Source organism: Balaenoptera borealis, assembly GCF_965194805.1.
Source record: "Balaenoptera borealis genome assembly, chromosome: 17".
NCBI lineage: Eukaryota > Metazoa > Chordata > Mammalia > Artiodactyla > Balaenopteridae > Balaenoptera > Balaenoptera borealis.
The window spans coordinates 41,569,972-41,585,180 of NC_138876.1; the positions used below are offsets into that span (position 1 = coordinate 41,569,972).

Sequence of the window (15,209 nt, forward strand, 5' to 3'; positions counted from 1 at the left end):
ATACTTTTTATTTTTTATGTTTTGTGCAGTTGTATTCTAAGAAACCTTTGCCTACTTCAAGATTATGAGTATCTTCTACATTTTCTTGTACAAATTTGTAGTTTTAAATTTTACATTTAGGTCTGTGATCCATTTTGTGTTAAATTTTGTGTACAGGGTGAGTTAATGGTTGATGTTCATCTTTTCCATGTGGATATCCAGTTGATTCAATAACATTTGTTTGAAAAGACTTTTCCCATTGAATTTGTTTGCCAGCTTTGTTGAAAATCAATTGGTCATCCACGAGGCCACTATTTTGTTGCATTGATCTTTTTTTTTTTCCCCCAGTACCAAAGTATCTTCATTCTTGTTACGTGACAGTAAACCTTGAAATTAGATGAGATAAGTCCTTTCACTTTGTTCTTTCAAAAAATTAGTTTGATTATTTCAGGTTCTTTGTGTTTTCTTATAAATTTTAGAATCAACTTGTTAATTTCTACCAAAAGCATCCTGGGATTGATTGGCATTGTGTTGTATATAGAAATCATTTTGGAGAGAATTGCTGTCTTAAAATTGAAATTTCCAATCCATGAAATAGAGGCTTTGTTTATTTAGATCTTTGTTAATTTCTTTAGTACATATTTAATTTTCAGTATAGAGGTCTTAGGTGCCGTTTGTTACATATTTTCCCAAGTATTTCATGAATTTTTTTTTTTTTTTGGGTGCTACTGTGAACGTAGTTTAAAAAATTTTATTTTCCAATTATTTCTTGCTAGTCTATTATGAAAACAATTTATTTTTACATATGAACCTGGCATCCTGTGACTCTGCTAAATTTGTTTCATTAGTTCTAAGTCATTTGTTTTTAGGTTCCCTGTGGATTTCTATGTAAACAATTTTATCATCTGCATATAGGTACAGTTTTACTTCTTCCTTTCTGATCTTTATGCTTTTTGTTTTTATTGCCTTATTGCATTGGCTAGGACTTTCCAGGACAACATTGATTAGAATTGGTGAAAATGGGCATTCTTTTTTTTTATTCCTAATCTCAGGGTTTTTTCTTTTTCCTTTCCTGTTTAAGTAGATGCTGTAGTTTTTAAATTTATTTTTATTTATTTATTTTTTACATTATTTATTTCTTTCTTTATTTTTGGCTGCATTGAGTCTTCATTGCTGTGTACAGGCTTTCTCTAGTTGTGGCGAGTGGGGGCTACTCTTTGTTGTGGTGCGTGGGCTTCTCATTGTGGTGGCTTCTCTTGTTGCAGAGCATTGGCTCTAGGCACGTGAGCTTCAGTAGTTGTGGCACGCAGGCTCAGTAGTTGTGGCTCGTGGGCTCTAGAGTGCACGCTCAGTAGTTGTGGCACACTGGCTTAGTTGCTCCGTGGCATGTGAGATCTTCCTGGACCAGGGATCAAACCCATGCCCCCTGCATTGGCAGGTGGATTTTTTAACCACTGTGCCACCAGGGAAGTCCCATTAAGTAGGTGGTGTATTTTAAAAGATAAAGTAATCATTTGGTTTTTGTTTTGTAAATTCTATTGTTTTGATAGCTTCCCGGGGTCAAGTTTGTATTTGGTAAAAGACATAGTGAATAGCTCTTCAGTAATGGGGGAATGAGATTTTCCTCTCTTCAGCCTGAATAACTTTTATCTAGCCATTGAAAATATAGTGTACAAGTTAGGTGAGAAATAAGAGCTAGGGCTCAGTATGAGGGTGGTCTGTATTCCTCATGGAAGTGCTCATGTTTTAACTGTAACGGCCAAGGGGAAAAGAGAAAATAAGACAGAAATAAGGGGAGATTTTGTCTTTAGTGTCAAGTGTACTTTGAATTAATAGATAACTTTTAGTGTTTTTGCTTCAAAACACTAAAAGATACCATTATATAGAATATTATATACATGCCTTTCAACCTATACTGCTGTTATTCTTTGTCTTATTTTATTATGTTTTATCTTTTTTAAGTTGAACTATAATTTACATGCAATAAAATATATAGCTCTTAAATATCAGTGATGATTTTTGCTAAATGTATATATGCATGTACCTGTCACTCAGAACAAGTTCTTTTATTTATTTTTTAAAAATTTGTATTGGAGTATAGTTGATTTACAATGTTGTGTTAGTTTCAGGTGTACAGCAAAGTGAATCAGTTATACATATACATATATCCACTCTTTTTTAGATTCTTTTCCCATATAGGCCATTACAGAGTACTGAGTAGAGTTCCCTGTGCTATACAGTAAGTGCTTATTAGTTATCTGTCTTATATATAGTAGTGTGTATGTGTCAATCCAATCTCCCAATTTATCCCTCCCCTCCCCTCCACCCCCGCCTTACCCCTGGTAAGGGTAAGTTTGTTTTCTACATCTGTAACTCTATTTCTGTTTTGTAGATAAGTTCATTTGTACCCCTTTTTTGGATTCCACATATAAGTGATATCATATAATATTTGTCTTTCTCTATCTGACTGACTTCACTCAGTATGACAATAGAGCAAGTTCTTCTCTCCTGCCTCTTTCCAGTCAATTTCCCAACTGTAGAGGCAGCAACCACTTTCTGGTTTCTATCACCATAAATTAGTTTCCCCATTGCTGGAGAATTTTCTGTGTTAGATTGTTTGGATATGTTTTTGTAAGGTGATATTGGAAATATTTTCAAGAGAAGTATAGACTTTTGTAAGAAACTTTTGATTTCCTGATTATATACTACTGAATTCTCAGAATCAGTGGTCCAACCTGATTGCTCCCTCACTAGGAGACAAGAGAATTTTAATGAAATTTAGTCTGATTGCTACTTTACTGTTAGGTTTTTCTCTGAGAGAACTCTGTGATCTTATATTACTTTTCCTTGATTTCGTCATGTCACTGTTAATTAAATCAGTTATTTATTCAAAATGTGATTATAGATCTTTTTCCATGGATGCTGAAATTTTATCTTTAATTAGTAGAGTTTAAAATGTTGCCAGTGATTTTTATGTTATTTTACTTCAACATAGTTTGTATGATGATAAGAAATTTACATTCATCGTACTCATGGTAATGTTAGCCCGTGACATTTGCAATTTCCCAGCTTATAAAATGCTAACATGTGTATGAAACAATACTTAATATAATCTAATTTACCTGTGCTTTTATTTGTTGAATGATCTTACTATTTAAATATTAAAGTCATCTTTAATAATGTGGTTTTTATTTTATTTTTTATTCTAGTTCATTTAGCCCCTAAAGAAATAACAGTGTCTAAGGGACAAGAAGAGGAACCTGATAGCCTAGTTAAATATTTCAGTGTTGTTTGGTGTAAGCCTTCAAAGAAAAAACACAAAAAGTGGGAAGGTGACGCTGTTCTTATTGTAAAAGGAAAGTCATTTACATTAAAGGATTTGGAAGGCAAAGACATTGGAAGAGGTATTGTGATATTACCTGATGTTTATGATTTGGTCTAAAATTAATATATATCTCTGGCTACAAAATTGAAATGTAATTGGGTTTTATAAAGTTGTTCCTTAGTTGACTTTCATGTCTAAATTATCTCATAAACATAAAATTATCTCTTAATCGTGAGTCTGACAGTCTTATGTATACTCAGTGAGATGAATCTCATCCCATGGTTTCATTTTCTCCAAAAATAAAATGGCCAGCCAGGTATATACAGTTACATTGGCATTTTTGTGAGATTAAGCAGTTTGTCTTGGTGTGTTTTACATCTTTTTTTTTTTTTTTTCCAGAATGCTGAGTGATTAAAAGTTAAAAAGATTTTGGTATTAGGAGTGGAATGGTATTTAACATCAATGATACCTAAAAAAAAATTTGAAGATAGCACGGAGATAATGACTAGACATGACCTAGATTAATACATCCAAATTGGAGGTTACCATTATTTCCATTATAAAATGTTGCCAGCATGATTTGTACAAGTTAGCCCACAAATTCAGAGTACCTAAAACCATTATGGTTTTTTTGCATTGTCTCTTACTGTTCAGTTCTGAGTGTGGCCCATAATTATACAATCTGTTCTACAAGTTCACTCATTCATTTGAAAACACCATAGTTTATAGCTTTCAGTAACTGTTATGTGCTAAGCACTATGCTAGGAGTAAGCATTCAAAGATGGATATAGCTTATAGTTTAGTGGGGACAGGGCAATGTAGTTGATAATCAGGAAGCACTAAGGTAATTGTTTCAATGAGAATTTTTACTAAGCACAACACGAGCATATATAGAAGGACCATTTAAGTTGACCTTCGAGGCTAACGGAAAGCTTCATAGGAGTTATTGTTTAAGGTAATATTTGAAGGATGGATAATTTTGTAGGGGATGAGAAAGGGGCAAGGCATATGTACAGGTTCAAAGGCAAAACTACTTCAGTGTTTCAGGAATGTAGTATATGAAGGGCAGTGACAAAGAGGCAAGAGTTGAGGCTGAATGGAATTATCTGCAATAGAATTTTTTATTATAAAAATATTGAACAAATGCTATATATTCACTATTATGCTTAGTGTTTAGAGAAATTTAAAAAGAAAAATTACAGCACACATTCCATGTTGTTGGTTAGGGTAGATTGAGGCAAAATTTTTGGAGAACTTGTTTATACCTATTTAGTGAAATTATATTCTAAAGCCACCTAGAGAGGTAAAAATTATCAAAATTACCCTGGAACATCTGTTACCCATAAGGTATAGTATATATGGTTTTGAGTATGTATAGTTTGTAATAAAATGATCTTTCAGTTGCAAGTAGTGATAAATGCAAATTAGGTTATAAACAGTGGGTTTTTGCTCTGACTACCCAAGTACAGTCACCTACGATGATTTTAAAAAATGCCAGTGCTTAGGCCTTGACCTCTGAGGCTCTGATTATTTGGTCTGGTTGGTGGGAAGAGGGGCTGGACATCCATATATTTTAGGTTTCCAGATGATTCTCATATCCAGCAGGAGTTGAATCCACTGGTTTAAACATTAATGGAGGTTTTAATTGGCTTTCAAAGTAAAAACATCCAAACATAAGACTTGGTTGCTTAATTATAACATTAATAAATATATCAACCTGGAGTTAATCTTGCAAGTTATTGCCTATAATGCAAGCGGTTTTTCTTTTAAATAAATTGGATATACAGCATTTAAATATTGTTAATGTAGGAATAAACACTCTAAGAAAACTGAAGGCTGTAATGCTGAAATTGCTAATAGCTTGTGATAATGTAGTCAGATTCAATTGACTGTCATTACACAATACCCAGAAAAGAACAAGTGTGGGAAACAGAGTTCAAGAGTTTAAAGAAAGTCTTCTGGAGACTTAGAGATGTTTGAGACAGTCATCACTATGGATCAAAGTGAAATGAGAGATCTTGGAATTAGAGACTTTTGAAGATGCCTCAAAATTATGTTTATTCTTATCTCCCATTTTCATGTGATTAATAGGAATTGGATTAGTAGTGTTGGATTCTATATGAAGATAAAACTATTCTCTTCCTTAGTGTGGAGAGACTGTTGTTGAATTGAGATAGTTTGGGAAATGGAGGGATGGGTCTTTAGCATTGAGGAACTCCAGCCAAATAACTTCTTCCTATATCAGACCTCTATCATAAATAATTGAAGAATGTATATTATGTAGTTACCAATTGGCATGGATTGTAACTATTAGCCCAATCTTAATAGGGAATTGTAGCAATTTCCAGCTAGTTTAAAAGGGTCATGTCATGTTTTCTAAAATGTGATGATCTTTTATTTTTTGTTTTTAGAGACTTTAAAAAGTTTTTGTTGTACACAGTTTTTGCCCCTCCTAGTGGCACAAAAACCACGCATTTAATGTAGACAAACATAGGAGTCTAAAATTCCCTCACTCTATCTGGTTAATGAGTTCATTTTAAACAGACTCTGACTAACTTACTCATATTTATATTGCATCAGCACCTTACACATGGCAGCACTTAATAAATGTCTGTTGAATTAATAATAACTAAAACAAGTTTGATATTATAAAATATCCCACTTTTTATTCAGGAGCTAGAACTTGGACTGTCAGTGACCTCTATGACAAATGTATTTTTACTGTGCTATCTCAGGTGGAACAATACAGTACTAGTTGTGGTAGAAATTATTTTTATTGCTAGTTCTGCACATTTCCAGCTGTTTCTAAGTGGAAATAGAGCTGCCCTGGTATTTCTCTTGTTTGTTCACAAGAAAGGAGGGTCCATATAGTATATCAAACTCTTTTCTTGGCTTGATTTTCTACAGACAGCAGATGGCAAAACTGAATACAATAGGCTGTATTTTCAGTAATTAAGAAAAGCCTTGCCTCTCTAAAACTTGCCTAATTTTTATAACTATATAATTATTTATGTCTTCTTATTTTTGCATGTATGTGTGTGTGTTTTTACTAAAATGATAAATTATATTTTTGTTCTGGCTAATGGTTATATGAGGCTATTTGAATTCCAAGTAGTTTTTATTCTGTACAGTTACAGGAAGAAGACTCTGGTTACACTAATTAAGTCATTTTAGAGTATCAATAAATTAAATTAATTTTTTTCTTCTCAATTTAAAGGCATTGGATATAAATTCAAAGAGCTTGAAAAGATTGAAGAGGGCCAAACAATGATGATTGGTGGAAAAGAAATAGAAGTCATGGGTATAATCTCTCCAGATGATTTCAACAGTGGCAGATGTTTTCAGCTTGGAGGAGGAAGTTCTGCTGCCTTATGTTCTTCTCAAGCTGTCAAGAAGTGTTTCTCTAACCCTTTCAAAAGTGTCTGTAAACTAAGTTCAAAGGAAAAGAGACAGAACAGTTTCCAAAATTGCAAACCACGCCATGACCCATATGCACCAAGTAAGATTTCAAAACTAATTTGAGTATTATGTTTTTACTGTCTAAAGATGTTTTGGTATGTGAATTTAAAGTTTAAATTTTGTTTTAAAGCTTTCAGGTAAAAGTATATATTATTGTTCAGACATACAGTCTGACATAAGGGATAATGTTGAAGTTGAGTAACAATATAGTGTGAGAATTATTTCATAAGTAAATGTACAATTGAAAGACTACAGTAATCAAAATACTATACATGTGTTAAAGGAAAATTGTGTAAATTGTAGATGTATACACACATACATACATGTATATGATTTTGAGTAAAAGCTGATATCTTTAGGAGGGAGAAAAATTAGTAAATTCATGAGTTAGGAATATTTTTGAGCTTCCGTTTTGAAGACCATATGCTTTGATCACGTATATTAGTGATTAGTGATTTAATTCAGTATTAAAATATTGAAAGGTCAGTTGTCATGTAAAGAATTCAAATTTTATTCATGAGAATTCAGTTCATCAAGTTAATTTTCACATTAATGAATTTAATTAAAGAATTACATAAAAAATAAAACCATGTCTGTATATGACTTTTTAAAATTTGATTGTTCAGTCAACAAGTATTTTTTGTGTGCCTTTTATACATTGGGCCCAGAGGTGAAACTGTCATGACAGAGCTTCTCATTTGGTGAGGAGACAGACAAGAAATTTGAATTATAGTGTAGTAGATGTAGAAGTTGGAGAATAGGCTTTTTTCGTTAGCAGTAGTAAAATAAAAGTATTAAAATAACTATAAAAATAACTATTAAAATAATCATAAATAAAAGTATTAAAATAACTATTTTCCCCTCTTGCAAGTATTATGGAAACATAGAATTTTTTAAATAAAGGGACCTTTTAGGTAATTTAGACCAATCCCTTCACTTTGCATTTGAGGAAACTGAGTCCCAGAAGGATGAACTGACTTGCTTGAATTAAAATAACTATTGGCATAATTGAGATTAAAACCCCCAAATTAAAAATTCCTAGCTCTATTCTAGCTTGTTTGAGACTTAATTGAAATTTAGAGAGTGGAAGCTTATGCTTCTGATTTTTCTCTTTATCTAAATATTTTGTCTGTCCTGCTAGCTCTTTTAACAAGCCACCTTCTCTCCTTTATTCTCATTTCTCTTTGCCTTCCTGTCATGTAATAATAGAGGGCTGTGGGGAACTGAAAAGAATACTGTACTTAGTCAAAGACCTGAGTTAGGGTCCTGGTTTTACCACTGAACTAACTGGTTCTTCAACCTGTTGGGGGAGTCACTTCATTAATGTTTTTGCCTCCTCATGTGTGAAATGTGGGTTCTAATAACTACCATAGAGACTTAGAGTGCCTGGTATATGTCGTGTATGATAAATATTTGTTGACTGAGTGAATGAAAAATTTTATTGTGATAATTTATATATATGTGTATATGAGCATGTGTGTGTGTGTGTAAGCAAGCCCTTTTTGTAAATGGTAAATAGTTGATTATTCTCTCTTTTTTTTATCTTTTTAAGGTTAGGACTAAGTTGTACACTTAAAACTAAAGCATGGCAGATTTTGTTAGCATTGAATGATGCCTAATCATTGTGAAGGTAGAGGAGCATCTTAAGATTTGAATTGGTGTCCTATTGCTGTGGTGCTTTAGGTTTTATTTTTCTTGAAGCTGGGTACTTTGTTAGATGACTTATGATTCTATGGTCCTTCTTGCTTGAGCTGTGTATCATCTTTACCTCTATCTTCTTTTTTTCCCTTTGTCCTTTTTAAAAGATAGAAAAAAATGGGCCATTTCTTGGTTGGAAATCGACAAGGCATACACTCTTGCTTCGTTACTGGGATATAGAGGAAACCCAAGGGCCAAGTTTTCCATTTTTAAAAAATAATTAATTAATTAATTAATTTTTTATTTTTGGCTGTGTTGGGTCTTCATTTCTGTGTGAAGGCTTTCTCTAGTTGGGGCAAGCGGGGGCCACTCTTCATCGTGGTGTGCGGGCCTCTCACTATCGCGGCTTCTCTTGTTGCGGAGCACAGGCTCCAGACGCACAGGCTCAGTAATTGTGGCTCACGGGCCCAGTTGCTCCGCGGCATGTGAGATCTTCCCAGACCAGGGCTCGAACCCATGTCCTCTGCATTAGCAGGCAGATTCTCAACCACTGCGCCACCAGGGAAGCCCCAAGTTTTCCATTTTTCACTCCCTAGTCCCCTACCTGCCAGGAATTAAACTCAAAAATGAGAGGTGAATTCCTGGTTGCTCAGAAACGTGGGAAGATCACAGAAAATTTTCCTCTGGGTAATTGCTATCAGTAAACACAACCAGACTCTCATTCCTGTGACTATGTATTTCCACATTGATAGTTATTTATTTAATCTCCTTTTTTCTTTCGGCCATGCCATGCGGCTTGTGGGATTTTAGTTCCCCGACCAGGGATTGAACCCGCGTCCTCGGCAGTGAAAGCGCAGAGTCTCGAGCACTGGACCGCCAGGGAATTCCCGTATTTGATCTCCTGGAACCCATGTTTTAAAAATCTCCTTTTCTCATCTTTGTTCTTCTCTTTTTATCTTTTTGTTTATTTTTTAAAATTCATTTTGTTTAACCATGATGTAGACATACAAATATATCCAAAAAATTATTTTGATGAGTTTATTTTCTGATTTCAGATTTATCAGTTGAGACTGGCTTTCTAGTTATGTTTGATTTTGTTTTTTTGGGTGACTTTTAATAAATCTTTTAAATTGTATTAGCATATTTCTAAAGAATTATATTGTTATTTGATGGTTACTTCATGCTGCTTTGCAAAGATTCATGAATTTTACATTTATGAATGAAGTAATTAACTTTAAGCAAATAATGGTGATGAAGTCAATGGAAAATTTGTCATTCTTTCTCAGTTCTTCTGAATAATAGGAGTAATGGTCATTGTTAGTGGGTACAAGAATGAAAAAAGGGAGCCTTTATATTAAATTTGGAAAGCCTTTCCAGAATAAGAAGCTGTGAGCATTAGCAAGAGCATCTTGGCAAAATTCCAACCTGTGCTTTCAGTTGGAAATAGTTCTCTTTGCTCTGAATACTGAACTATTAAGTGTTGTGGCTGAATTGTTTATTAGACAACAGTGAATTTCAGTGGTTTCAAAGCACTTTTGGGCATGAAGTTTGGAAAGCTCTTCACAATTCTTTGCATGAAATCTTACATCGATAAGGCAAGAGATTTTATTTTTTTAATTTTGTACCTTTGCTTAGCATTGATGTTACTGAATTTCAAAGTTTTTTTTGCCACAAATGATGGCAAATAGTTCTATCTTCTGAGTAATTAGAGCAAGATAGTGTAGTTACTGACAGAGTGAAATTGGAATACATTTATAATTATACTTTTCTCTTTTTCTTAAGATTCCCTTGTTATGCTACGACCAGATAATAATCACCAGTGGATGTTCAATAAGAACTGTTTCCCTGTTGTGGATGTAGTGATAGATCCTCACCTTGTATTTCACCTTCGACCACATCAGAAAGAAGGGATCATATTCCTTTATGAATGTGTGATGGGAATGAGGTAGGAAAATAATTTGTTTAATCTGAGCTTTGATTTAACCTGTAACATAATGGTTTTCTAGGACAAGCCAGATATATAATGCGTCTCAGTGGGTACAGCGTATATTTTAGTTGGTAGGAATGGCAAATGGTACTTAATGTGTATGTTTATTCTGCAGGTAGTTCTTGATGGATGCTGTGTGCCAGACATCTTTCTAGGAACTGGGCATACAGCTTATGAGGATTTTGCAAAAAGGTTTTCTTCTTATCTCACCTCTACTTACACACACAAAGAAAGAGTCCCTCCTTCCCCCCCACTTATTTTAAGCAGATTTTTTTTAAAATTTATTTTTAAAATTTATTTTTGGCTGCATTGGGTCTTCGTTGCAGTGCACGGGCTTTCTCTATTTGCGGCGAGTGGGGGCTACTCTTCATTACGGTGCACAGGCTTCTCATTGCAGTGGCCTCTCTTGTTGCGGAGCACGGGCTCTAGGCGTGTGGGCTTCAGTAGTTGTGGCATGTGGGCTCAGTAGTTGTGGCTTGCATGCTCGAGAGTGCAGGCTCAGTAGTTGTGGCTCACTGACTTAGTTGTTCCACAGCATGTGGGATCTTCCCGGGCCAGGGATCAAACCCGTGTCCCCTGCATTGGCAGGCGGATTCCTAAGCACTGCACCACCAGGGAAGTCCCCCTCCTCCCCTTTTAAAATTGAGTTTTCTTAAAGAATTGTAGTCGAAGTACAGTTGAAGTATCAATAGAAGACACACACATACATACAAACCAGACAAAGGGGGTAAAAAAAAATCAAAGGTCTCTGCTAACATGTTAGTTAACATGTTTCCTTCCAGTCCTTTTTTGTTTTGTTTTTAATGCATAGGACCTTGATTTTTACATTGGTTATTTACGAGGGAGTTGGGAATGTAAATTCCCCCAAACTCCAAGAACCCCTTGAATGATGACAAGTTAAGGGAAAACTGTTTCCTAGAAACTTTCTAGATTCATGTTCTTTCTCAAATCTGTTCTTCCTTTTGGAGATCTTATCTCACTTGGCCTGAGAATCATCTTTGATTTCTTCTCTCTCACCTTCTCTATCTAATCAAACCTAAACTTTTGATTATTTTGACTTCCCAAATATCATTTGGGTCCTAATTGTTTCTGGCACCTCACTGTAGCAGCTCTAGTAACTGGTGTCATAAAATTATATTTTATCTGGACTATTGCAATGTTTTCTAACTTGTGTATCTGCTTCTGATACTTCTCAGATTCATTCTCCTTATCACCACCAGCTTGATTTTTCTGAAAACAATTCTGAACATGGCATTTCCTTGCTTAAAATTATTATAATTCTCAGAACTTAGAGCAGTGTTTCCTAATCTGTGATATGCACTTTACTGGGTTGTGTATGGAATCATTTTAGGTATACATGGACAAACTTTATTTTTTACTTTTAATAGTAGCATATTGAGTTAATGAATAATTAGAAAGAAATAGCACATTAAACTTTTTGTTTCACAGATAAATTATGCTTAGAAAGAGTTTTCGAATAAATCTAAGTAAAAAAGTGAGTTGGTTTAGAGAAAAATAATAAATAATAACATATAGTAGCACATGTATGGCAAAAATTTGTAATGGTAGTCATGAAAGACTGATGTTTGGGAGATGCTGACCTACAAGGTACAGTCTGAGCTTTCAAGGATAAGTATCCTCATCTTCTGTCTTCTTCCTGTCTTGCCAGCTTCCTAGCTTATATTTTCTTGCTTGGAATTCATTCAGTTCAAGTTCCAGCTATCCTGATCTACCTGATTAATGTAGTGAATTCCTATTTACCTTTAAAACTCTGCTCAAGTTTTGTCTTCTTCAAGGGAAGTCTTCCTGTTCTCTTCCCTAAACCATGATGATGGATGATGGATGGTGGATGATGGATCACTGTTTTCTCTCTGCCACTCACTATGTCTCAGTTAGCTGGCATCTTGCAGTGGCAAATTGTTGATCTAAAATAATAATAGTGGCTATGATTCATGTTTGTAATTTTTTCTATACACGTTGGAATGGAGAACATATATAAAATTGTGTGTTGTTTTTTTTTTTGGCTGCGTCGGGTCTTAGTTGAGGCATGCGGGATCTTTCATTGCGGCGTGCGGGCTCTTCGTTGCAGTGCGCAGGCTTCTCTCTAGTTGTGGTGTGCAGGCTCCAGAGCTCGTGGGCTCAGTAGTTGCGGCATGCGGGCTTAGGTGCCCCGTGGCATGTGGGATCTTAGTTCCCCGACCAGGGATCGAACCCGCGTCCCCTGCATTGGAAGGCAGATTCTTAACCACAGGACCACCAGGGAAGTCCCCTATAAAATTGTTTTTGGGTATTATTTCTACTAGTAAGAAATATAATGGATTAACAAACTACACTTATATTTTTGGTAATATCCTTAATTCCTTTGGATTTTGTAACTTTTAAAATGTATATCTAATACCTTCAAAGAGCTTTAAAAACTATGAAGTGGTATAAAATACCACTTACTTATATTATTATATTCCTTAGAATATTTAATTTTAAATTGCATTAACCAAGTAGGTTTGTTGGATGAGAGTTTTACTAAATTACATGTATTAGATCAAATAGTTAGTGTTTAATTTTTCTTACAGCTCAAGGAGCTATTTTGGTTGAGGACTTCATTTACTGCCAGAGAATCATAAATACAGACCAATAGATCTTTCTGGTTTACATTTCAATATATTTTAAACTGTTTTGATATCTAATACTGAAACTGATAAAAACTGCTCAACTGTTGGTGATGAGAAGCATGGTTATAGTTAAATTATTCAAAGGTAGATATAAAATTGGGATTCATTTCTAATCTCTAAATATAGATACATGATAGTAACAGATGATTTAGATTCAACTCTAATTTCAAGTTGTTTTAGTAATTTAGTTGACAAATATGTAATGAATATAATTAGCAAAGATGCAAAAGAGAGATATGTCATAAATCAGCTGATTGAAGAGCTAGAAAAAGTGTTTAGTGGGGGCTAGAATTCATCCTACGTACAAAATATCAGCTTCTGGTTCTTGACTAATAGGTGATGATGTTAGGGACATAAAATATTTTCCTTTTGTAATTGAAGGAAGTATAATTGTTTCTAACAGGGTGAATGGCAGATGTGGAGCTATTCTTGCTGATGAAATGGGTTTAGGGAAAACACTGCAATGTATTTCGCTCATCTGGACTCTACAGTGTCAGGGACCCTACGGTGGCAAGCCAGTAATAAAGAAGACACTTATTGTCTCACCTGGAAGCTTGGTGAATAATTGGAGGAAAGAATTTCAAAAATGGCTAGGAAGTGAAAGGATCAAGATATTTACTGTTGATCAGGTAAGAGACTTTTAAAAGTTTAGCCCTGGTCATTTACTAAATCTCTAGCTTTTCAAATCAATACTGCAGTTTTCACTCTCTATGTAGCAGTTTTTCAAGTGTAAGTAACTCTGACCCTTTGCAGATAAATGGATTCTTGCCCTACAATTTGGTCATGGGTTAACATATTCTAATACCTAGTTAATGGTTGTCAGGAATACGCTGCTTAAATTTGATTTCACACAGGTTTTGCCTGTGATTTGTTAAATATTATCTTTTTTTTTTAGGACCACAAAGTAGAAGAATTCACCAAATCTCCATTTTATTCTGTTCTTATCATCAGTTATGAAATGTTACTTCGTTCCCTGGATCAAATTAAGAATATAAAATTTGATCTTCTAATTTGTGATGAAGGGCATCGTTTGAAGAACAGTACCATTAAGACAGCTACAGCCCTCATTAGCCTCCCCTGTGAGAAAAGGATAATTCTAACCGGTCTGTATTTACTTTTGGGGAGATATGATGGTATTTTTGCCTAGTGAATATGCAAAACTTGTAATATGATGTTTGGCATCCAAAGAATTGATGGTATTGAGTGGAATTCATACTAATAAACCTATGTTAGTTGAGTCTTGGTAGGATTCTGAATTATTTAAATCCTATGTAATGTTCTGCAATCCAGATTTTGGATTCTTCGAGGAATAAACACAATGGTATCATGGTAAAGAAGGTAGGAGATGGGACTAGACTGCTTGTGCTTGGTTTCCAAGTCTGATATTTACAGCTGTGCAACTTTGGGCAAGTTACACTTCCCTGTACCTCAATTTCCTTACGTGTGAAATAGGGATAGTAAGACAATCTACTTCATAGAGTTGTTGTGAGGGTCAAATGAGTTAATCCATGTAAAGGTCTTGGAAGACTACCTTATACATGGTAAGGGTTTAATATAAATATCCTTTATTTTTCTATGTTTGTGCTGTATGCATATGGTTTTTTGCTGGCCAAAGCTTCTGGCCCAGATTGTCTGGAAAGATGAGATAGACTGTGTGTAAATACAAGAATCCTTTTCTACCCAGTCCTTTTTAGCTTAAGGCCTAGACTAGAATTATGCCTGAATAACTCAGTGTAGCTTTTCTCCCACACCTCACTTTGGTCTTATGTGGTAGCAGAGGAAAGAAGAGAGTTGTATTCATTACTAAGGTTTACAACCCTTCCATTTTCTACTTAAGGCTCTATTTCCCTATCATCTTTAATCCTTTTGGAAGGGATGGGCAGGGCATGATTATCCTTATTACATCATATCTCATTGTGTCCTTCATGTGTCCTATATGCATGTCAGAGCTCTCCTCTGAAGTTTAAATGAGGAGGGAGAAAGGATGTGACCAACAGCTTATTCCTCCATTCCACATCTTTAGGGTAGAAGTGTGCCCTGGAGCAACAGACAAAACTCCCCCTGTTGTGCTCTCATTGAGTTGGGGTGTGGAGGGTACCCATCTTTAAGTAATTTATGATCATTTGACTTCCAATTTGTGAAGAAGGATTGT

General features: G+C 34.7%; 1 protein-coding gene across 8 annotated transcripts in view; it reads left to right on the forward strand.

Moving 5' to 3' along the window:
- RAD54B (RAD54 homolog B) overlaps positions 1-15,209 on the forward strand; it is a 113,777-nt gene that overhangs the window by 62,996 nt on the left and 35,572 nt on the right. For all 8 annotated transcript variants that reach the window (XM_082363284.1, XM_082363280.1, XM_082363281.1 and 5 more), the window contains 5 exons: positions 3,189-3,383; positions 6,522-6,803; positions 10,184-10,346; positions 13,461-13,686; positions 13,953-14,160. In XM_082363284.1, the coding sequence (XP_082219410.1) occupies positions 3,189-3,383; positions 6,522-6,803; positions 10,184-10,346; positions 13,461-13,686; positions 13,953-14,160 (1,074 nt within the window). The remainder of the gene's footprint in view (positions 1-3,188; positions 3,384-6,521; positions 6,804-10,183; positions 10,347-13,460; positions 13,687-13,952; positions 14,161-15,209) is intronic.